At 39.0% G+C, this 24,043-nt stretch overlaps 1 protein-coding gene and 1 long non-coding RNA gene across 4 annotated transcripts in view; one reads left to right on the top strand and one right to left on the bottom strand.

Annotated features, from left to right (window-relative positions):
• AVL9 (AVL9 cell migration associated) overlaps positions 1-3,785 on the top strand; it is a 59,876-nt gene extending 56,091 nt beyond the window's left edge. For all 3 annotated transcript variants that reach the window (XR_014066529.1, XM_081533602.1, XM_081533601.1), the window contains one exon: positions 3,515-3,785. Coding sequence is in view for 1 of the 3 variants with exons in the window: in XM_081533602.1 (XP_081389728.1) it covers positions 3,515-3,543 (29 nt within the window). In the remaining 2 variants the exon portion in view is untranslated. The remainder of the gene's footprint in view (positions 1-3,514) is intronic.
• LOC145523398 (uncharacterized) lies at positions 505-1,741 on the bottom strand. Its single transcript, XR_014066538.1, has 2 exons — positions 1,454-1,741; positions 505-781 (listed from the first exon to the last, which is right to left on the bottom strand). It is a non-coding gene; the product is annotated as an uncharacterized LOC145523398 (long non-coding RNA).
• Positions 3,786-24,043: the final 20,258 nt, after the last annotated feature.

Here is a 24,043-nt window from a genome sequence, read left to right as displayed (position 1 = left end):
GGGAGCATGATTATAGAGCCAGTTTCTTCCAAGGAATCACCCATTGTGAAGGGCTTTCCTCCTCCTGCAGTAATCACAGGCTTGGGGAACTGCTCAGTAACAAAACTGATCTGTCCAAGTTCACAGTCGACAAACCCCTAACCGGCCTTCGACTTTCAAGTCACATGACTGACCCATTCCAGTCAAGACTGCTAAGGTCTAGTCATCAGCATAGGTAACATGCTTTGTATGACTATGGAGTCAGAGGCTGGGAGCCTCTGGGGCAGGAGAACTGAATGGTCATACTCGTTGCTCTTGATCCCATGTATATACCTATTTTTGTAACCACTTATATCCCCACAGAACACAAAAACTAAGATTCAAATATTTCTAAATGTAGGTTATATCCTTCACTGGACCCAGCTTCACTCCTGGGGCTCAGAGATGTGGACTGTGGGGAAAATGATGAAAGTCTCTTGATAAGATACTGATCATTGTTGAAGCCGGGTGATAAGTACACAGGAGTTTGTTAGACTATTCTGGTGTTGTATATATTTGAGAATTTTCATAATGAAAAGTTTAAAACTTGCTAGTCAAACAACTACTGCTGCTGAAAAGGCTCCACTGCTGCCACTCACCCCTTCCCTGGCAATACTCTCAAGTAGTTGCAGAGAATTTTGAAGCCTTCAGTCAGGTTCTCAGCCTCAAGTCAACGTCTGCTGGTCCTCTTCTGACCTTATGTGGTTCCGGTCACTCATCCTTGTAAAGCAGAATCTCTCTCGTTAACTTTAGAATGGAAGGGCTGGAAAGGACAGAAAATAAGTTTTTGAAAAAGTTTGTTCAGTCACTTAAGTTCTCACTGTTCATCAGTAACTCATCTCTGTTCCATTTCATTCTACCTTCACTCCCATTGTGCTTGTGTGCTCAGTCACTTCAGTCGTGTCTGACTCTGTGACCCCATGGACTGTAGCCCGGCAGGCTCCTCCGTCCATGGGATTCTCCAGGCAAGAATACTGGAGTGGGTTACCATGCCCCCCTCCAAGGGATCTTCCCAATCCAGGCATTGAACTTATGTCCTATGTCTCCTGAATTGTGGCAGATTTTTTACCACTGAGCCACTGGGGAAGCCCTCACTTCCGTCATTCCTGGTCCATTATGCCTGCGCCTTACTGGTTTCCCTACTTCCAGTCCACCTTACCCCTCACACCCAGATTCATCTCCCTAAGACTTAAGGGTATTTTTAATTGTCCCTTGCTACTTGATAATCCTCCAAGTCTATTTAATTGTCAACAGAATTAAATCCAGATTCCTAAATCAGGCACTCAGTGTCTGCCACACAGTAATGTCCCAAGCTTCTCAGTGACCCCCTGGCCTCCACAAGCCCCCAGCTAACTGACACTTTTGCTGTGGTGACACTTTCCTTCCCTCTAGCTGTTGGATGAGCATTATTGAGAGAAGCCCTGTAGACACTAACTGAACGTCAGCTTCAGCCCCTCTTGTTCCTCAAAGTCTCCCCTGGGGCTAACTTGAGTTTTTTCTAGAATACTTGGACTCAGCTTTTATTGTTGATGTTGTTCAGTCGCTAAGTCGTGTCCAGCTCTTTGCGACTTCATGGACTGCAGCACTCCAGGCTCCTCTTTCCTCCACTATCTTCTGGAGTTTGCTCAAATTCGTGTCCATCGAGTCGGTGATGCTTTTATTGAGTACCACACAAATACTGCTTCCCAGTTTTGGAGATTTTCAGCTAGCAAAACTTTAAGAAAGGGATGGCAAATTAAGTGTGAGATATACATCTGGAAAGAAACGTATACATTAAGATTAACCAATCACAACCGATGCCCGGGGAGGAAATAGGGTATTGCCAGCACCTAAAACGCCCCATCCTTTGTGTCTCTCCCAGAGCATAATTCTTCCTCCAGAGATATTTGGTTCTCTGATTTTGGAGATAATCATTTCTTTATAGTTCTACCTCCTTCTTCCTATGTATATATACACAAAGCATTGTTTTGGCCTTTGAACTTGTGTAAATGGAATCACCTCATTGGTATTGTCTTTTTCTGCCTAACTTTGGTTTTAGGAGATCATTCTCTTTCACTGCTTCCTAAGCTGTCTCACTGTACAACTGCACAGTTTATCCCCTCTACTGTGGGTAGGCATTGGCTGTTTCCGGTTTGAGGTTCTCGTGACGAGCAGTGCTGCTCTGATCATTCTAGAATACACTTCCAGTGCCCCTAATGTGCGTTTTCTGTACAGTATAAATGTGGGAATGAAACTGGGGGCATGAAAATATGTATCCCTCTAAACTTTTTTGTTAATGTCAACTTGTTTTCAAAGAGATAGTACTATTTTACCCTCCCACCAGCAGGGCATGAGGACAGCATTGTTCCACATCGTCCCCAATGCTTTGGTATCATCAGAAATTTAAATTTCTCCTGATTCGGTGAGTGTAAAATGGTATCTCATTGTGGGTTTTAATTTGCATTTCCCTGTTGTACTAGTAAAATTGAGTACCTTTTTATTTATTGATTGATTGTTCAGATTTCCACTTTGGGGAAATGCCTGTTTGGTTTCTACTCATTTTTTTGTTAGTCTGTTTCTTATTTGCTTGAGTGTGTATGTGTGTGTATGTCTGTCTATAGATATATATTGATAGGGATTTATGGATACTATTTCTTCTCTGTGTTGCAGATTTCTTGTTCTTTGGCTTAGCTTCATTCTTTATGGTCTCTTTTGCTGAATCAAGTTCTTAATGTAGTCAAACTTTTATCTTTCTTCTTAAGATTAGAGGAAATCATATCTTTTTGTGTTTCATGTAAGAAATTTTTTTTCCACCTCAAGGTCATAAAGATATTCTCTATAATCTTTTAGTGTTTCAGTTTTCCTTTTCATACTTAAAGAATTTCTCTACCCGAAATTTCTTTCCCAATCCCCACCCTCTCTTCCTTACCCAATATGAATAGAAAGTTTTGGCACTTCTTATTTTGCTGAGTAAGAACTCTATTTATTTATTTATTTTTGATTTTTAACAAAATCTTTACTGAAATATATTGATTTACAGTGTGTTTGTTAGTTTCAGGTGTACAGCAAAGTGATTCAGTTATATTCTCTTTTTTAGATTCTTTTCCATTATAGATTATTTACAAGATATCAAGTAGAGCTCCTTGTGCTATACAGTAGGTCCTTGTTGGTTATCTATTTTATATACAGTAGTGTGTATATTTTAATCCCAAACTCCTAATTTATCCCTCCCCCCTCCCCTTCCCCTTTGGTTACCATAGGTTTGTTTTCTATGTCTCTGTGAATACTTCTCTTTTATAAATAAATTATTTGTATCATTTTTTTAAAGTTCCATGTATAAGCAATGTCATATAATATTGGTCTTTCTATTATCACTATCACCTCTTACCAAGACATTTTGATACCAAAACATGAGATGAGCATAGGGTCAGAGTAAAGGAGAATCCTTTAAATCAAATAGTTAATTCTTTGTGTTATACTTGTTTAATTTGTCCATATTTTTCTCCTTTTGTTACAGGTCCTTTGCAGAACTTCGCCAAAGTATAAGTTTATGAAGATGGAGGAAGGAACCCTATTTTTGTTTTTTTTAATTTTGAAAGACTGATGTTCTCCAAGTCTAACAACCACATAAATGTCCAGTGTGTCCCTAACTGTCCAGAGCAGCCACAAGCAATAAGGACTTCTAACACTGTAGCAGAGATGCATACTGGCCTCCAGAGATCCAAGATGTACACATATTTGACTACTTTCCCTGGAAAGTCACTCTAAAAACTAGTGCAAGTCCCTCATACTGCATTTTAAATACCACTTTCTTCCCATCAAGTATTTGATGGCCTACTGTGTACGCACACAGTACATACCCCACACATAGCAGGGGGAGATGGACAATTACCGTGGATAGTTATGGATGGTTACCATGGATGGTAAAGAGGCTGGGTCAAGGGTCAAAGCCCAGCCCAGTTTGAGCACAGCATGGTGGCCAGCTGCTTTTTTACAGATTGAGTAGATGTTGGCTCAGCTGGTAAAGAACTTGCCTACTCATGCAGGAGACAGAAAAGATGCTGGTTCAATCCCCAGGTTGGGAAGATCCCCTGGAGGAGGAGATGGCAACTTCCAGTATTCTTTCCTGGAAAATCCCTTGGACAGAGGAGCCTGGTGGGCTACAGTCCATGGGGTTGCAAAGAGTCAGACACGACTGAGCACACACGCTTTTAGATGTTTCTTCCCCTAAAGACTGTGATGGTTTTAGGAGTGAGGTGGGTTTAGAGGAAGAAGCTGTAAGATACATAGAGCTCCAGGGCCTTAGGAGAACAGCATAGGCAAAGACTGGGAAACAGCAAATGTTCTTTGGTGTGGCTGGAACATAAATGGCAAGGAGGGCTGAGCAAGAGATGAGGCTGTAGGCTAAGGCTAGACCAGGAAAAAGAGATCCCTGTCAGCCTGGCAAAGGGGGGTGGACTTGCTCTAAAAGGCCAGTGGAAAACCTTAAAGGGCTTCCTAAGAGCAAGTGGCAGGATGCTGCATTTGAAAAAGTTCATTCTGGCTTGGGCACCACAGCATTTAGACTAGTGGGGCTTGTGAATGAAAAGCAACTCCAGAGTGATTGTGGGCAGTGCCAGGAGAGTACAGAGAACTCTTCAGCGTCAGTTGTTAGTTGTTTGGCCGTGGATCTTAATTCCCCAACCAGAGGTGGAACCCGTACCCTCTGTAGTGGAAGTGCCCAGTCTTAACCACTGAACCACCAGAGAAGTCCCCATTGAAGTTACTCCTTTTTGGCAAAGGGGAAACCCAAGAGACACTTGGCCACCACTGCTGTGTGGATATATTTAAACCTGGGTGCAACTTTCTTTTTAGTTTACCAGCAGGAAGGGTATACTTCATGTATTCAAAAAGTCCATCTGTGGTTAACATCTGGACTTTGATTTATATTCAGTCTAGTCCATGGAATTTTTATTCTGATCAACGTTACCAGAGGAACCATGTTCTCTCAGGAATGATTAGCCCAAAGTAGGACAGAAGAGAATCTGAGAAGTAGACTTTCCACCTGCCCCTTGGCTCTGCCCTAGGAAACAGTCACCCAGCAGCACTTCCTGGAAACCACTGAGACAGAAGTTACATGGCACCAGCCTCGGCTGCAGAAATCCTGAATTGGTTCTTTGTACAAGATCGTCTCTTAGACACCAAAGCCTCAGTGTCCTCAAAAGATCATTCACTCCCTCTAAATGCCTTAGAAATGGAAATTCTCAGGTAAGGTTTTAACAGATGAAGATAAATGAGTATTTTGTGTGTGTCACCCACTTTATGGTCATATAAAAGCCCAAGGCCAGCAGGATTGAAATTTTAAAATCTTATATTTTACAACAATCATATTTTAAAGTGTGTTTTTCCATTGGTGATAGATTGTGCATTTTGAGACTCGAGGTTTAAAACATTTTTATTTTTTGTGCCATTTAATTTCACTCCTTTGAGCATCTGGACTTAGAGAATCCTTAGGATTTTTCCTCTTGGGTCTCCTTGGAAAAGAAGGATGCTAGTTGCTACTTCTCTAGTTGGAAAACATGTTTTCTGTTTCCTTTTAAGTTATCAGGTTAAATTCAGTGACTGTTCTCCCAGAATTCTGTTGTTACAGGCTATTCTGTAAGAACAGATTATATTTCCAGAGTTTCTGATACGATTCTCAGGGACTGTGGAATGGGTTTCCTAATGGACAATTGTTTACGAGAGCTGGGCCTCAGCTCATAAAAGCCTGTATGTCAGAGAGCCACAGAATGTACCAAATAAGTAGAAGGTGCTAGAGAACTGAAATGCTCCACATAACAGACAGAAAAATGAGATAACTTACAACTTGACAGCTGAAAACATAGCTACCTTCTGCACAGCTCCAGTGGGAATAAGTCAAGATTCAGTCACAAAACCACTTAACTATGGGTGAGGTGCTGGTCAGGGGTCCAGGAGACAAGAGGAGATCTGCTCAAAAATTTGATATTAAAAAGAGTGATGAATATCTTGAGAGGTCCAATAAAGTGCCATGACTGGAACAATCAGAGAAGGCTTCCTGGTAGAGGTAGCATTCACACTGCTCCTTGAGTGAAGATGTTAAGATTTTGAATAGAGACAGTAAAGATCAGGGCAGACTTTTAGTCTAACCAGGGGTCCTATGAGCTGTGATGCAGGAGAAGAAGGGATCGGTGGCTATAGGCCTCTGAAGAGATATGGAGTGATGACAGAGGAGAAAGAAGTGAAGAGTCTCTGGAGATGCTAAAGCCAGAAGGAACCTGAGAAGTATAGAAACCACCCGAGATTAGTCTTGGTGAGAATACAAAGATTAAGGGGAAGAGAATGATGGGGAGGGAAATCCCTGCCAATACACGAAGAAAAAGAAGTACCTCTAAGGGTTCATCTGTATGTTGAGAACCTCTGTTGGATGAGGTGGTCACCTTCGCAGAGTCAGGAGTACGAAATACTCCATCAAGTAAGCTGCAAAGTTTGGAAAGTGCAGTTAGCTTTATATCAATGTCACAAAACAAGGCATTTTGAAAAGAAACACCAAGTTGTTTTCTATGGGACCAAAAGATGCTTTTTCCACTTTCAAGCTGTGACAGATTTCAAGTCCAAGCATAATGTTGATTAAAATTGACTATTTTCACTTGATCTATGTGGTTACATGAGTGTGTGCTCAGTCGCTCAATCATGTCGGACTCATTGCCACCCCATGGACTGTAGCCCACCAGGCTGCTCTATTCATGGAATTCTCCAGGCAAGAAAACTGGAGTGAGTAGCCATTCCCTTCTCTAGGGATCGAACCCGGGTCTCCTGCATTGCAGGTGGATTCTTTACTATCTGAGCCACCCGGGTATACAGGATAACAATAAAATGAGCATTCCATCACTTGATTTAAGATGGTGTCTCTCATCACTCTAAGCTGGGGAAGAGATGGGAAGAGGGGAAAGGCCCAGGGAAGCACACAGGCTGCTTCTCTCAGGGCCTCCTGCCTTGAGTTCCAATCGCTACCTGAGTTTCCCTCACTGGGAGAGGATTTCTGTTTTGAGAACCCCAAAAGCTGAAGACAATACAGTCCTGGATTGTTATGTGACCTTGGGCACATTAAAAAAACCCAAAAAACTCTTGGGCCTGTGTTCTGAATAAAATAAAGGAGGATTAGTGGTTTTCAATCTTCTCTTAGGTGGGAAACTGCTCAAAGTCCTCCGGGTGGTGACTGCAGAAGACGCCTCCCCTGGCACTTGACTGTTTATTCGTTCCTCATTTAGGTCTCCATGACTCAGTGCTTCCTGTACTGTATCACGTTCCCACACTCCAGCAGAGTTCTTTTTTTGAGCGTGTCAGAATGTTAAGCTAATACATTTCATTGCTTTAAGCAAGATGGGCTTTTAAGGAAGATGGTCAAAAATGCAAGTGTGAACCTTTTTATGACCCTGTCCCTTCATCAGGAGAGCATCTAACTCAATGTCAACGGACTTAATCCCCAATAAGCCTGATTGGCATTCCATTCCTAACAGTTAATATCAAGGAGATAATCCAAAAGGAAAAAAAAAAAAAAGCCATGTGCATGGAGTTCTTTGTCATTGTATTTTTCATTATAATGAAAAATGCAAAACTAGAAACAGCCAACAGGAGGAAGGACTGAGTTATGGTGTTCAGTGTCATACTAATAAGTTCACTGCTCACTGTCATTAGACAGCTGTGAGAACAATCACTGGAAACGGGGTAACGAGGAGAAGAGAAAAGTGCAGAATAGTGATGCATGTAAAGGAGGTGGGAGTCCGGTTTGCTTCCCCTGCATTTCTTCTTCCTCTTTCCTGTGTCTTTTCTCAGCTTCTCCCACGTTGCTATTGGAACATGGAAAAATGAGTTGATTTATGAGGTCAATAACCCTGTGGTGATTTTCTGCTTCTGAACCGTGTCTTGAAGGAGGCCACAGAACCCAAGAACTAAGAGAGGTAAAGAACTCATTGTTTAGTAGCTAAGTCACATCAGACCCTTTTGCAACAGCATGGACTAGAGCCCACCAGGCTCCTCTGTCCATGGGATTTCTCAGGCAAGAGTATTGGAGTGGTTTGCCGTTTCCTTCTCCAGAGAAATTTCCCAACCCAGGGATAAAACCTGCGTCCCCTGCATTGGCATGTGGATTCTTTACCACTGAGCCATGAGAGAAGCCCCAAAGAACTCACTGAATGGTAGTTAGAGCCTCTTGGGCTTCCAGTGCCTTTCTGCCCCACTGGGACCTGAATGTATTTCTATCACCATCCTTACTGTTCCGGTTTTGTGATGACCCATGAGGACAGGAGCATGGCACATAGTAGGCACTTGTGAAATGAACAGAATCCTCCTTTCCTTCCTCTGTGGTTGTGACTTACCAAGAAGCACCATGTAACTGATGCAGTGATATAGCCAGAGAAACTAAGAAAGCAGTGTTTTCAACAATTTTCTCTTACAAAGTACTTGGTGAAACTGTAAGAGGATATTTAGCACCACAAAAAGTAGGCCAAGGGTGAGAAAAACTCTCCATACCCAAGAGACTTCAGCTGACCAAATTAAGTCTGATCCAGAATAAACAGTTCTCATCTGGAAGTCTAGCAGTTCCAGAAAGTACTGTCCAGGGAAAAAGGCCCACGATGCTGATCTGCATAATTATGTAACCCTTCAGCAAAGTGGGAATAAGTACCATCGTAAAGGGGTGCACAGGGAAAATCAAACGTGAGCAAGTAACAGTTCTCAGACCTTAAGAAGAAGACTTTATTCCTGAGAAAACCCAGGCCCTTTCCCATGAACTTGACCAATGTCAGTTTTGCCCATGCTCACCCAGCATCCAAAGCCTAAAACAAGATTTCTACTATCAGATCCCTCCAGGGGGACTTGCCTAGTGGTCCAGTGGCTAAGACTCTGCACTCCCAGTGCAGGGGGTCTGGGTTAGATCCCTGGTCAGGGAACTAGATCCCACATGGTGCAACTAAAGATCCTGCTTGCTGGGAAAGATTGAAGGAAGGAGGAGAAGGGGATGACAGAGACAGATGGTTGGATGGCATCACTGACTCAATGGACGTGAGTTTCAGCAAACTCTGGGAGATGGTGAAGGACAGGGAAGACTGGCGTGCTGTAGTCCATGGGGTCGCAAAGAGTCGGACACAACTGAGTGACTAAACAACAATAACAACAACCTAGTTAATCATAAAGACGTTATCTTTTTGCAGCACCCGAAGTGAACCTATTCCAGTATTATCTCATGCCGATAATGATTGTGGTTATGCAGGTCTATTTCCTTACCAACAAACTTCGGGAGACGACACTCCCATCTTTTAACCATCAAGTGGAAATTAATCTTTATATTTCACGTATTCATCCAATAGTCATAGTTATTACTGGCACATATTGAACAACTGGATGTGCTAGACAACGTGCTAACAACTTTAACATGTGTAAAACAATGTTAATAATACTATTTTTTAAATTTTGTTTTATTTATTTATTTATTTTTGGCTGTACTGGGTCTTCACTGCTGCTCGGGCCTTTCTCCAGTTGCAGAGAGTGAGGGCTAAACTCTCTAGTTGCAGACCATGGACTCTAGGGCATTGTGGTTCCCAGGCTCTAGACCACAGGCTTAATAGTTATGGCACATGGGCTTAATTGCCCCTCAGCATGCGGATCTTCCTGGACCAGGGATTGAACCCATGTCTCCTGCATTGACGGGGATGCTTTACCATGGAGCCACAAGGGAAGCCCAATAGGATTATTAGGTCCAGGAATTTCCACTGGAGAAGGAAATGGCAACCAACCCACTCCAGTATTCTTGCCTGAGAAATCCCATGGACAGAGGAGCCTGGCAGGATACAGTCCATGGAGTCGCATACAACTTAATGACTAAGCAGTAGCAAATAATCTTACTAGTAGAAATTATTTTCCCCAATTTTTGGAGGAAAGCTTGAACCAGTGAAACTCAAATTTATATCATATATCATCTACTACACTCAAAAAGACCATTGAACTGTAAGAGACATGGGGCGACTTCAAGTTCAATCCCCTCGTTGTTTACCTTCCTTTATTATGGAAATACTCAAATACATTCAAAAGTATAATAAACCTCTTTATAATAAACCACTCAGCTTCAGTAGTCATTAATTTATAGTCAGTCTTATTTAATCTTAACCCTCACTTATTTTCCTCCATCCCATAGAATATTTTTGCCATAGTATCTTTTTAGTCCTTACCTGGAAATAAACCTACATACAAGTTGCTAAAATGAAAATATTTAAAAAACCCATTACCCTTTACCTCCATCTATTATTAACATTTATTCATTTGCTCTATCAGTACGGTTTTTTTTCCTCTCTCTCACCCCTCCTCCCTACCCCCACACTTTTTGGTTGTCGTTGTTCAGTTGCTAAGTTGGACTCTGCGACCGGATGGACTGCAGCACACCAGGCTTCCCTGTCCTTCACTATCTCCCAGATATTTGAGGGGAAACCATTTGAGGGTAACTTACATACGTCACAACGCTTTATCCCTGAATACTTCATTGAGTATTTCCTAAGAATAAGGATATTCTTTTATAGACCATAGTATAATCAACTTCAGTAAAATGAACACTGACTCATTACTTTATCTACGCTACAATTCTTATTCCAGTTTTGTCAGTTATGTTCCTTAGAGCGTTTTCTTTCCCCTGCAGTATAGAATCCAGTTTTGGGTGAGGTATTACATTTAGTTGTTAGTCTCTTTTGATCAGGAACATTTCCAGAGCTTTTGTCTTTCATGACATTGACATTTTGGGAAAATGAATCCCTTTCCCCTTTTTTTTTTTTTTTTTTGTTGAGCCATGCTGTGCAGTGTTCAGGATCTTAGTTCCCCAGCCAGGAATTCAACCTATGTTCCCTGCAGTGGAAGCCTAGTCTCAACCACTGGACCTCCAGGGGAGTCCCTCTTTTCCTTTTTTTTAACAAGACATTTCTAATTTGATGTTTGTCTGTTGTTTCCTTATGATTAGACTCAAGAAATGCATTCTTGGCCAGAACATTACCTAGATGAGGCTGTGACCTTCTCAGAGCATCACATGGGAGCTATATGATATCCATTCTCCTTACTGGTAGTGTTAATCTTCACCAGTCAAGGTTGTTGCCCAGCTTCATCACTGTACAATTACTGTTTTTTTCCCCTCTCTTGTAAATAATAAACAGCCTAGGGGAGACACTGTAAGATCACAGAAATGTTCTGCTTATCAAAATTTCCTCTACATTCAGCATTTGTGTTTAGTTACCTGTTGCTGCATACTAGGTTATGCCAAAACTTAGATTAAAACAATAAATATTTATGATCTCACACAGTTTTTGTGGGTCAGCATGTCAGCGCTGCCTTGGTTGGATGCTTCTGGCTCAGGGTCCCCTTGTGAGGTTACATTCCAGCTGTTGGCCAGGAGTTGCTGGCACCTGAAGGCTTGACTGTGGCTGGAGAATCCACTTCCAGAAAGGGTCGTTCACATGCCTGGGAAGTCAGTGGGGAACTGAGGAGGCTTCAGGTTCCCTGCCACATGGACCTCTCCAAAGGGTCACTTGTGTGTCCTCTTTGGATGGTACTGGCTTCCTCTAGAGCAAGTGATCCCTAAGAGGGAAAGGAGAGGACAAAGCCTTGTGACCTAGACTTAGAAGCCATACACTGTCACTTCCACTTACAGTCAGCTCGTTAGAAGTGAAGAACTAAGTCCAGCTTACATTCCAGAGAAGGGAAATTTAGCTCCAACTTTAAGTTCCAACTCTCTCTCTTTTTATGTTTTGGTGGGCTTATCGATTGGTTTGTGGGATCTTACTTTCCTGACCAGAGATTGAACCCATGCCTTCTGCAGTGAAAGCACTTAGTCCTAACCACTCGACTTCCAGGGAATTCCCTAAAATTCCAACTCTTGAACAGAGAATATCAAAGAATTGGTGGACATTGGTTAGGGCCATTATAGCATCCTTTGATGATTCTTGCCTGGTTTAATCCTTACTCAAAATAATGATTTCCAAACTATCCTGTATTATTTTAAAAGCAAATTATAGCATCATATTTCACCTATAAATTTTTGAGAATGTATCTCTTTAAAATGAGTATTTTTAATATTATAAATTTGTAATGTTATATATTATAATATCAAATAGCAGATCCCCTGGAGGAGGAAATGGTAACCCACTCCAGTATTCTTGCCTGGATAATCCCATGGACAGAGGAGCCTGGCAGGCTACAGTCCATGGGGTCACAAAGAGTGGACACAACTGAGCAACTGAGCAGTCAGGCAGTCAGTATTTAAATTTCCATGTGTCCCATGAATGCTGTATTTTTTATTGAGATACAATTCACAAGCCTCAAAATTCACAGTGTACAGTCCAGTGGTTTATAGTATTTTGAGTTGTACAATCACCACCACTAGTTTATCACCTCAAGAAGAAACCCTGTATTGTTAGCAGTTACTTCCCATTTCCAAATCAGTCCCTGACAACCACTAATATGCTTTCTATGAATATGCTTTTTCTGGATATTTCATATAAAGGGAATAATTACAGTATGTGGCATTTTATGTCTGGTTTCTTTTAAAACCATGGATGTAATCCATGTCACCTGCCTTTACTAACGAAGGTTTTAAGACGTTCAGATCCTCCCAGGCAGCACGTGTAGCCTTTTTTCAGGAACTTGGAGTCAGCTGCATCTGCTTCAAGTTGAGCCAAAGTCAGCTGTGTCTGCTCTGAACTGAGCTGTTTAGGAGAGGATGGGACCACCAGCCCTTCACCTGGGCATGCAGGAGCATCTTCTTGTGACGTATTGAATGTGCAGAGGCCTGTAGCTTTGCTACGCCTGCAGGGAACAATTACCACACCTTTTGCCAATCATCTTTCCTCTCTCCCCAGGCCTCAGACCACCCTGCTTGTTTGTTCTTTATCCCATACCTGAGACTCTTGCCTTCAGGGAAGCAGATTGGAGACTTGTTTTCCTGTCTCCTCGTTTTGCTACAAACCTCTGCATCTCACCGTTTTGACTTCTGCGCATCTGGCGAAACAAACCTGGTGGTAACACCTTCACTTAGTATAAAGTTTTTAAGGTTGATTTATGTTGTAGCATGACTAAGTACTTAAGTCCTTGCTGTGGCTGGATAGTATTCCATTGTATGGAGATACTACACTTTGTTTATCCATTTTTGGGCTATTTGCAAATAATATTATTCATGTACAAGTGTTTGTGTGGAGCCATATTTAATTTGTTTCTTTGAATTGGTACCAAAATAAAGTCCACATAATGTCATGAGCTGATAAATCTTTTAAGTCTCTAGAGGTTCTTCTACAACTTTGTATTTTTTTTCCAATTTGTGGAAGAAATTGAGTCATCTGTCCTGTACAGTTTTTCAAAATCAGGACTTTGCTGATTGGATCCTTTAGATATAAATAATTTAACATGTTATTCTAGTATCTATAGTTTCATAGATTGGTAGCTGAGTGTAGAGGCTTGATCAGATTCAGACTTGATGGGGGAGGGAAGGTGGGCAAGATTACATTATATGGTCTGTTATTCTACAAACATAATGTCTGGTTTTCTTTTTTTATATATATTATTGTCTAGATCCACTATGGAATGAGAAGTAGCAATACTTTAATTCTTTCATTTCTTCTTTATTAGCTAGAATATGGTATAAAGAAAAAATTTGCCCTCAAATATTTTGTTACTATATCATTCAATTTATATATAAAAGGAAGGATAAAATGCTTGAATGTTTCCCTTTATTTCCTAGTTTTCAAAATGAATTGATTCATTATCATCCTCTAAAAATGACCAACTATTTGTGAGCCTTAAAAATTAACTCATGAAATCCCCTGGAGGCCTATTAACCAATAGGATGTGGAGCTTTTACTGCCCTGCAGGGTTTCATCTCTGGTGGGGGAACTAAGATCCCAGAAGTTGCTTGGGGTGGCAAATAAAAATAGCCATATTCAATAAGCTTCTCATCTTGAAGTCGTCATCCTTTCATTCTCTTAATCACTGAAGCATAAACTGCTTCAGAGAAATTTAAATACTAGTATTTGAACTTTATATTCTTTGCAGTTCCTTTTTATCTTTAAAGGGTGAATTGGTTTTTAATAAGTCAGTATCTGTTTATACTTTTCTCTTGGTTTAGGACCTGATGTTTGATCATGAGAGCTTTCAATGGTATATGGAATAAGAGAAAAAATCTGCCAAATGCATTAGAAAGCATTTGAATAGAAATGCTGGTTTCTATTTAAAACACTCTCTTTTCTGCATATACCCAAATGGGAGCAAAAGATGCCTTAATATTTAATTTTTATATTGTTAGAGACAATGGTTTTAATAAATTCCTTTTTATCTGTTGTGTATTTTTAGTTGTTTGGTAACTGAGTTCTAAGTTCTTTCACATAAACTCCATTTCAAGCCTTGTTTGTTTTCAAGTACTCAAATGTATGTCTCAGTTGAAGCACCTTTGTAAAAATGCATAGAAGTCTTTGTTTTTTTTTTAAATAAATTTATTTATTTTAGTTGGGGGCTAATTACTTTACAATATTGTAGTGGTTTTTGCCATACATTGACATGAATCAGCCATGGGTTTACATGTGTTCCCCATCCTGAACCCCCCTCCCACCTCCCTCCCCATCCCATCCCTCTGGGTCATCCCAGTGCACCAGCCCTGAGCGTTTGTCTCATGCATCGAACCTGGAATGGTGTTCTGTTTCACATATGATAATATACATGTTTCAATGCTATTCTCTCAGAACGTCCCACCCTCACCTTCTCCCTCAGAGTCCATAAGACTGTTCTATGCATCTGTGTCTCTTATTCTGTCTCGCATATAGGGTTATCGTTACCATCTTTCAAATTCCATATATATGCATTAGTATACTGTATTGGTGTTTTTCTTTCTGGCTTACTTCACTCTGTATAATGGGCTCCAGTTTCATCCATCTCAATAGAACTGATTCAAATGTATTCTTTTTAATGGCTGAGTAATATTCCATTGTGTATAAGTACCACAGCTTCTTTATCCATTCGTCTGCTGATGGACATCTAGGTTGCTTCCATGTCCTGGCTATTGTAAACAGTGCTGTGATGAACACGCGTCTCTTTCAATTCTGGTTTCTTCGGTGTGTATGCCCAGCAGTGGGATTGCTGGGTCATATGACAGTTCTATTCCCAGCTTTTTAAGGAATCTCCACACTGTTCTCCATAGTGGCTGTACTAGTTTGCATTCCCACCAACAGTGTAAGAGGGTTCCCTTTTCTCCACACCCTCTCCAGCATCTATTGCTTGTAGACTTTTGGATAGCAGCCATTCTGACTGGCGTGAAATGGTACCTCATTGTGGTTTTGATTTGCATTTCTCTAATAGTGAGTGATGTTGAGCATCTTTTCATGTGTTCGTTAGCCATCTGTATGTCTTCTTTGGAGAAATGTCTGTTTAGTTCTTTGGCCCATTTTTTGATTGGGTCGTTTATTTTTCTGGAATTCAGCTGCAGGAGTTGCTTGTATATTTTTGAGATTAATTGTTTGTCTGTTGCTTCATTTGCTATTATTTTCTCCCATTCTGAAGGCTGTCTTTTCACCTTGCTTATAGTTTCCTTTGTTGTGCAAAAGCTTTTAATTTTAATTAGGTCCCATTTGTTTATTTTTGCTTTTATTTCCAATATTCTGGGAGGTGGGTCATGGAGGATCCTGCTGTGATTTATGTCGGAGAGTGTTTTGCCTATGTTTTCCTCTAGGAGTTTTATAGTTTCTGGTCTTACGTTTAGATCTTTAATCCATTTTGAGTTTATTTTTGTGTATGGTATAAAGAAGTCTTTAAAATGCTGAACTGTAGTACCTGCTTATTTTTTTTAGTCATTAGTAGAGAAAAAAGTTTTATCAGGAAGTTACTGTTGTGAATGTGCAATTTACAGTGATTTCATATATGCTCCCCAGCTTCAAAATCACTTAGAACTATAGCTGTGGTTTCTGTGTTGCTTCCTCAAGTTACAGCTGTACAGCTTGGATTTGAGTTTTTAAAGAATATTTAACTTTTAACAAAGTCATCTTAGGAAAAGGGGAGTTTGAGTTGTATTCATGGTTTTGGCTGGGTTAACAATGGCTTCAATTAAATTGTTTGAATTATAAAGTAAGTATAATTATGGTAAAGAAGCTCAGCCTCATTTTTAAATGTTGAATCACATTTTATTTCTTGGATTAATACTATAGAAACTTCAAAATTCAGGACCACTGAAGTATGCCAAATTCTGTTTTGGGATTGTGTGTTTAGTTTTGTTGTGTTGATTAGTTTGCTTTCTTTTATTTTTTTATTGAAGGATAATCACTTTACAGAATTTTGTTTTCTGTCAAATCTCAACTTTTTTTTTTTTTAAAAGAAATTGAAAATGCTACATCTTTTAATAGAAGAAGATGCTTTGGTTTGCTCTGAAGATTTGCTATTGTTCAAGCGTATTGTGGTTCAAAGATTACAAAGAATAATGTTACTTAAATGCCAATGAACTCTTTTTATATGAAATATACAAATTTTGGGGGGTGATGGTGGCAGTGGTGCCTCTTACTTCCTTATGTAAAATACTTGAACATTCTCATCAATATTGCCATCATCTGTTTGATACTCCCAGGAATTCCCTGGGTGTCTAATGGTTAGGACTCTAATGGTTAGGACAAACAAACAACAAAATCTCCCAGTATATTTTCTCAAAGTCTATTTACTTAAAATTGTATGAATGACATAATAAGGAATAAAATCTGAATCACAGACACACAGAAAGTAATAGTTTAATATTTAAAAACTTTCATATTTTGGCAGGAACACATAAATAGAATTTTTGAAATTCATTATATTAGGTGATTAATGCTATTTCTTTTGATATAAAGTCCTCTTATATGGAGTTTACTATTTCATATGTTTGAATGTGTACAATATTTCAAAATAAAAATAATTAAGAAATTTTGAAATTTTTCAGGCTAATGTTTTCGTTTCTGAAGACAATAAAGAGATTATTTAGTAGATCATTTCCAAGAAAAAAAACACTGACATATTTTACAGTGGTATCCCCTAGGAAGTTCCATGGATTAAAGCTAAAAATAAGTTCCTTTGTGTATCATTAAACAGCTGGCACTCTCCCACAGAGAGAAATATTTTCAAAATGGGAAATATATGATACAATATGTGATTAGTATTGGGAAAATATTTTCAAATACATCTATGAATGTTTGTATTTTAATGTTTTTCCACTAAAAATAATGTTACTGGTACAATGAGAAATAACAGGGAAAATTAACCACAATAAAAGTGAAAGTGAAAGGTGTTATAATTCAGAAGTTCTAATTTTCAACAAATCATTAGCCTAGATATCTTCTTCTGATTGGAGATTTTATTCTTACTGTTGCTCATACTGCCTTCTCTCTGCTCAATGGTTTTATGGTTTGCTTTTAATTTTTTGTGGCCTTGTCTATCCCTACATGGCCAGACCTGGGAACTGATTCTGGGGAGCCTTGATGCTGAATCACCATGGAATGCACATATGCAGTTAGCTCTTGCACACTTGCCCTTGGGCATCAGGCCCCTCTGCCCTACCAGGCCATATTCGTGGGGCCAGGAGTTTGTCCCCACTATGCAATTGATGAGGAGTTTCAAATGGTATTTACAGTTCCTGCTGTCCTTGTGTGTCTAGTAATTATGAATCCCAGGCATCACCCATCCCATGGAGTTGTAGTCAGGCCTGGTCAATGGTTCTTGTTGACCAGTGGGTTCCAAAGTCATTTGATGTGACTCTCTAATAGTCTGTAATAGCTTTTTTTTTTTCCCAATCTATTTTTGGATGTGCTGGGTCTCTGTTGCCGAACACATGCTTTCTCTAGTTGTGGTGCTCAGGCTTCTCACTGCAGTTGCTTTTCTTGTTGCGGAGCATGGGCTCTAGAACTCACGGCCTTCAGTAGTTGTGGCACTTGGGTTAGTTGCCCTGCAGCATGTGGAATCTTCTCACACCAGGGATTCAACCCATGTCCCCTGCTATGACAGGCAGATTGTTATCCACTGAACCATCAGGGAAGTCCCTGATAGCTTTCTTTATAAGATCTGGCAAAATAAGATATTCTAAGCTCCTTTGTACATTTGTTTTTTCTTCTTTTGCAATTGAGGTGCTTCTTTTTCTAACTTAATTTTTATCTTATTTTGGAGTATATTTACAATGTTGTGTTAGTTTCAGGTATACAGCAAAGTGATTCAGTTATATATATACATACTTCTATTCTTTTCCAGATTCTATTTCCATATAGGTTATAGAACTTTGAGTAGAATTCCCAGTGCTATACCGTAAGTCCTTTTGATTCATCTGTTTATATATAGCAGTGTGCATATGTTAATCCCAATCTCCTAATTTATCCCTCCCCATGACCTGTCCCCTTTGGTAACTGTAAATTTGCTTTTGAAGTCTGTAGGTCTGTTCCTATTTTGTAAATAAGTTCATTTGTATAAATATTTTTTAGATTTTGCATATAAGTGATATCATACAATATTTGTCTTTCTCTTAGTTTGATAACCTCTAGGTCCACTCACATTGCTGCTAGTGGCATTATTTCATTCTTTTTATGGCTGAGTAATATTCTATTGTGATATGTAATCTTTATTCATTCCTGTGTTGATGGGCATTTAGGTTGCTTCCAGGTCTTGGCTATTGTAAATAGTACTGCAATGAACATTGAAGTGATTGTATCTTTTTGAATTATGGTTTTCTCTAGACATATGCCCAAAAGTGGGATTGCTAGATAATATGGTAGTTCTGTTTTTTCTTTCTGGCTGTGCCATGTGGCACATAGGGCTTTAGCTTCCTGACAAGTGATTGAACCCACGTCCCCTGCGTTGGAGGCATGGAGTCTTAACCACTGGACAACCATGGAAGTCCCCTATTTTTTATTTTTTAGGAGCTGCCATATTGTTCCCCATAGTGGTTGTACCAATTTACATGGACACCAACAGTGTAGGAGGGTTCCCTTTTCTCCACACTCTCTCCAGCATTTATTGTTTGTAGACTTTTTGAAGAAGGCCATTCTGATCCATAGAAGGTGATACCTTGCTGTAGTTTTGATGTGCATTTCTCTAATAATTAGTGATGCTGAGCACCTTTTCATGTGCTCTTCGGCCATCTGTATGTCTTCTTTAGAGAAATGTCTATTTAGATCTTCTACCCATTTTTTGATTGTGTGTGTGTGTGTTTTCTATTGAGCTGCATGAGCTGTTTCTATATTTGGAGATTAATTCCTTGTCAATCATATTGGTTGCAAAATATTTTTTCCCATTCTGAGGGTTGTCTTTTCATTTTATTTATGGTTTCCTTTGCTGTGCAAAATCTTAAGTTCAAATAGGTCCGATTTGTTTGTTTTTATTTTCATTAGAAGGGGTGGTTCAGCTGGTAAAGAATCCGCCTGCAATATGGCAGACCTGGGTTCGATCCCTGGGTTGGGAAGATCCCCTGGAGAAGGGAAAGGCTACTTACTCCGGTATTCTGGCCTGGAGAATTCCATAGACTGTATAGTCCATGGGGTCACAAAAAGTCAGACACAATTGAGCACCTTTCACATTCACTTTTTCAGAAGGTGGATCCAAAAAGATACTGCTATAATTTATGTTGAAGCATGTTCTGCCTATGTTCTCTAAGAGTTTTAAATATTTTTCGGTCTTACATGCAGGTCTTTAATCCATTTTGAGTTTATTTTTTTGTATGGTGTTATAGAATGTTCTAATTTCATGCTTTTACATGGAGCTGTCCAGTTTTCCCAGCACCACTTGTTGAAGAGACTGTTGTTTCCCCTGCTCTTTTGTCATAGATTGACCATAGCTGCATGAGTTTATTTCTGGGCTTTCTATTCTATCACATTGAAATTTATTTATTTTTGTGCCAATACCATACTATTTTGATTATTGTAGCTATACTACAGTGTAGCATAGTCTCAAGTCAGGGATCTTGATTCCTCCAGCTCAGTTTTTCTTTCCTAAGATTGCTTTGAGTGTTCAGGATCTTTTGTGATTCCATACAAATTTAAAATTTTTTTGTTCTAGCTCTGTGAAAAATACCATTGGTAATTTGACTGGGATTGCATTGAATCTAGATAACCTTGGGTAGTACACTCATTATTTGATTCTTCCAACCCAAGAACATGGTGTATCTTTCCATCTGTGTCATCTTCAATTTATCAGTGCCTTTATGGTTTTCAGAGTAAAAGTCCTTTGCTTCCTTAGGTAGGTTTATTCCTAAGAATTTTATTCTTTTTGATGTGAAGGTAAATGGGATTGTTTCCTTAATTTCTCTTTCTGATCTTTCATTGTTAAGTGTCTAGAAATACAGCAGATTTCTGTGTATTAATTTTGGACTTGCAACTTTACCAAATTCATTGATGAGCCCTAGTAGTTTTCTGGTGGCATCTTTAAGATTTTCTGTGTACAGTATCATGTCATCTGCAAACAGTAAGTTTTACTTCTTCTTTTCCAATTGGAATTCCTTTTTTTCTTCTCTGATTGCCATGACTAGGACTTCCAAAATTATTTTGAAAAGTGGTGAGGGTGACAACCTTGTCTTGTTCCTGATCTTAAGAGAAAAACCTTTTAGCTTTTCATCATTGGGAATGATGTTTGCTGTGGGTTTGTGATATATGGCCTTTACTACATTGAGGTAGTTTCCCTCTATGGCCACTTTCTGGAGAGTTTTTGTCATAAATCAGTATTGAATTTTGTTAAAAGCTTTTTCTGCATCTATTGATTGCTTGTTGCAATGAGCAATGGCCTATTCAACAGAAAGGAGAAAATAAGATAAAATGTAATGTAAATTTATATAGGGTTTTAGTTATAAAACCCTGCAAAGTCAGGGTTTTACTCATCCTCTTCTATTTTTCCTTTCTCCTCTGCAGAGAATTCCAGCTCTAGGAAGATTCTAGTAAAAACAGATTAGATTATTACTCATTTGCTTTAGCCACAGTACACACACAATAGTATTAGAAAACTAATACCAAGACTACCACTAATAATATGACTAAAACAAGCTAAAAAGATTTTTTTCCTTAGGGTTTATTCCACTAGAGATGTACAAATTACTGTTTTAAGTTGATTAAAAGTTCCTTTTTGGGGTTATGCCACCGCAGTATACTAATTTAGATTCTTTAGCTTCATCTTAAAATCTGTTTTATAATCATGTAAAATATTTACATAATCCCAAAGTCAAATTTACAAAACAAGTTACACTCAAAGAAGACTTTAGATCCCTCATCCTGTTCCTTTCCTTTCCTTCTAGTTAACCATTTAAAAATGTTTATCTTTTTAAAACACGTAACAAATTTTGTAAATGTACATTTCATGTAACAAATTTTGTAAATAATGTACATTTTACTGTATACACACACTTTCCTCCACTTTTTTGAGTTTAGTAATATGTTCTGGAGATATACGGTGGATCTGACATTATTTAACCATTCTTGATTTAACCAGTTGCTGATGAATTTTGGGTTCTGTTCTTTTTGCTATTACAAACGCTATTGTAGGGAATAACAGTCTTGTGCATGTATTTAAAAAAGGCTTTTTTATTTGAGAAGAGATCCCTAGATTTAGGATTGTGATCTAGATTACTAGTACTGTCAAATCTCCCACAACTGCCGTAATTTGTAGGAGTATCAGGAATATGTGAGCATACCCATTTCTTGACCAACAGTATGTCCAACTTTGGATTTCTGCCTACTTAATACATGAGAAATAGTATCCCAGTGCTGGTTTTATTGTCTGTGTGTTTCTCATAGTATGAATAAGATCAGCATATATTAAGTTTATTGTTCACCTCCCAAGCTCAATTTCTTACAGAGTACTTGGTCTTTTTATTTTTAAAAACTCTTTAAAGATATTAGAGATACTAGCACTTGTAAACCTTTTTCATATTTTGCCATTTGTCTTTGAATTTTGATGGTTGATAATACATAAAACAAAGCTTTTATATATATTGTTCTTGTATCCTGTAAACTTGCTAAATTGTTAGTTCTAGTAGCTTAAAAAATGTATCACAAATGTCCTTAGATTTTGTCAAATAACTTTTCTATTGAAATGATTATATGATTTTTCTCCTTTATCCTGTTCATGTTATTTGATTTTCAGATGTTTAACCAACCTTTCATTCCCAAGATAAATCCCACTTGGTCAAATCAAAATTGTTGGAAAGTTTGTGTTTTTAATGTCAGTTCATTTGATGTTAATTTATTGACAAATCCTTTTTCCATAGTGTCAGAGATAGTCCATTACTGATTACTACAATTCTGAAATAGTGGTCTGAATTATCTACTCCCACAGATTCCCCTTGTGACTTATGCATGCCTTTATATAGGTTTTACTGTGTGCCTATGTGCCAGGCATTATTATGCATTGAAGATACAGAAATAAATAGGGTAGACACAGCTCTTGCCCTCTCAGCTGTGGTGAAGACAGTAAGATAGTTTAATGAGTGTTAGGCAACAGAGAGTAAAATTTGAGATTTAAACAAAGGGAACCATGTTAGAATTTTTTTTAAAGCCACTTGGAGGGGACATGTCCCTAGGGGTCCAGGGGTTAAGACTACGAAATGCAAGGGGCATGGGTTCTATCCCTGGTCTGGGAACTAAGATCCCACATGTCCCATGGCACTGCTGAAGGAAAAAAAAAAGTCACTTGGAGGAAGTTACCTGAAGGGTAAATTGAATTCAACCAGGGTTACCATATCATTTACTATCCAAACAGGGACAATTTTCAAAGTGAAAAGGGAAAACAGGCATAAACTAGGATGTATAATCACGTTAAATCTAACCAGTCAAATGAGAAGTGTTTGAGGCAGAAAAAACTATATGTGAAAGAGGACAAGGCCCAGTAAGATAACTAAAAATCTTAATTTAGTGAGCTGTAAACTGTGAGGAAAGAAATTAGGTCAGAAAAGCAAGCAAAGACCAAAATATAAAGGTCTTGTAAATTAGAAAGGAACTTGAGCTTTATTCTAAGGACAGTGAACATTCTAAGCAAAATTAAATGAAAACTATTGCACTGTGGAGAAAGTGTGAGTAAAGAAGGTATCCGTAGAGATCATTTGGAGGGGAATGGAGAGGGTATGGGTTTTGGGGGTCATGAAATGTTCTACAATTATGTGTCACAAAGACCACTGAATTGCATGCTATGTGCCTTATGGCTCGACAAAGCTTTTTTCTTCCAGGTGAGAGATGAAAACAGCCCTAGATTAATGTGTTGGAAGTTAAGGATGAATTCAAAAGATATTTAAGAGAACCTATAAGGCTTTGTGACTGACAGGATATGGAGGTGAGGGAGAGGGAAAAGTCAGTTAACTTCCAAGATTCTAGCTTAAGCAACCGGATGGATGATGGTGCCATTTACTGACATAACCAGAACCAGAAATGAGGGTGTGGGTGGAGAAATAAGAATGTTGAATTTGAGATAACTTTGAAAACACTTAAGTTACGGACTGTTTGTGTCCTCCCAAAATTTAAGTTGAAACTCTAATCCCAACTAGGTATTGGGAGATGAGGCCACTGAGAATTACGTGATGAGAGTGGAACACCTCATGAATCTGAGTAGTGCCCTTATAAGAAGTGGCCCAAGAGATTACTGAATTTTTCTGCCACAGAAGAATACAAAATTGGCAGTCTGCAAGTCAGAAGAGGAATTTGTCAGAATCTAACCATGCTGGCACCCTGACTTTGAACTTCCAGCCTCCAGAACTGTAAGAAATTTCTGCTTATAAGTAACCTAATGTATGGTACTTTGTTATAGCAGCTCCAGTTAAAACAGTATCCAAGTTTGGCTCAGGTGAAGGTCTGGGCTGAAGAGAATCAGCGGAAGTCATTGAGGAGTTTTGTTTAGGGCATAAGTAAGACATAGTTAGAGGTGAAATCAGCAAGGGTCTGAGAAAGGCTCTGAGGAAGAAAACCAGAGGAGCATAATGTGACAAGTACTGTTTAGAGTCTCATAAAGTGTTCAACAGTGTAAAATACTATCATGTTTCAAAGTAAAATGAGCAAAGTAT

Source organism: Giraffa tippelskirchi, chromosome 10 (genome assembly GCF_054371585.1).
Source record: "Giraffa tippelskirchi isolate mGirTip1 chromosome 10, T2T-mGirTip1v1.2.pri, whole genome shotgun sequence".
NCBI classification, from domain to species: Eukaryota; Metazoa; Chordata; class Mammalia; order Artiodactyla; family Giraffidae; genus Giraffa; species Giraffa tippelskirchi.
This window is presented reverse-complemented; position numbering and strand designations above follow the sequence as displayed.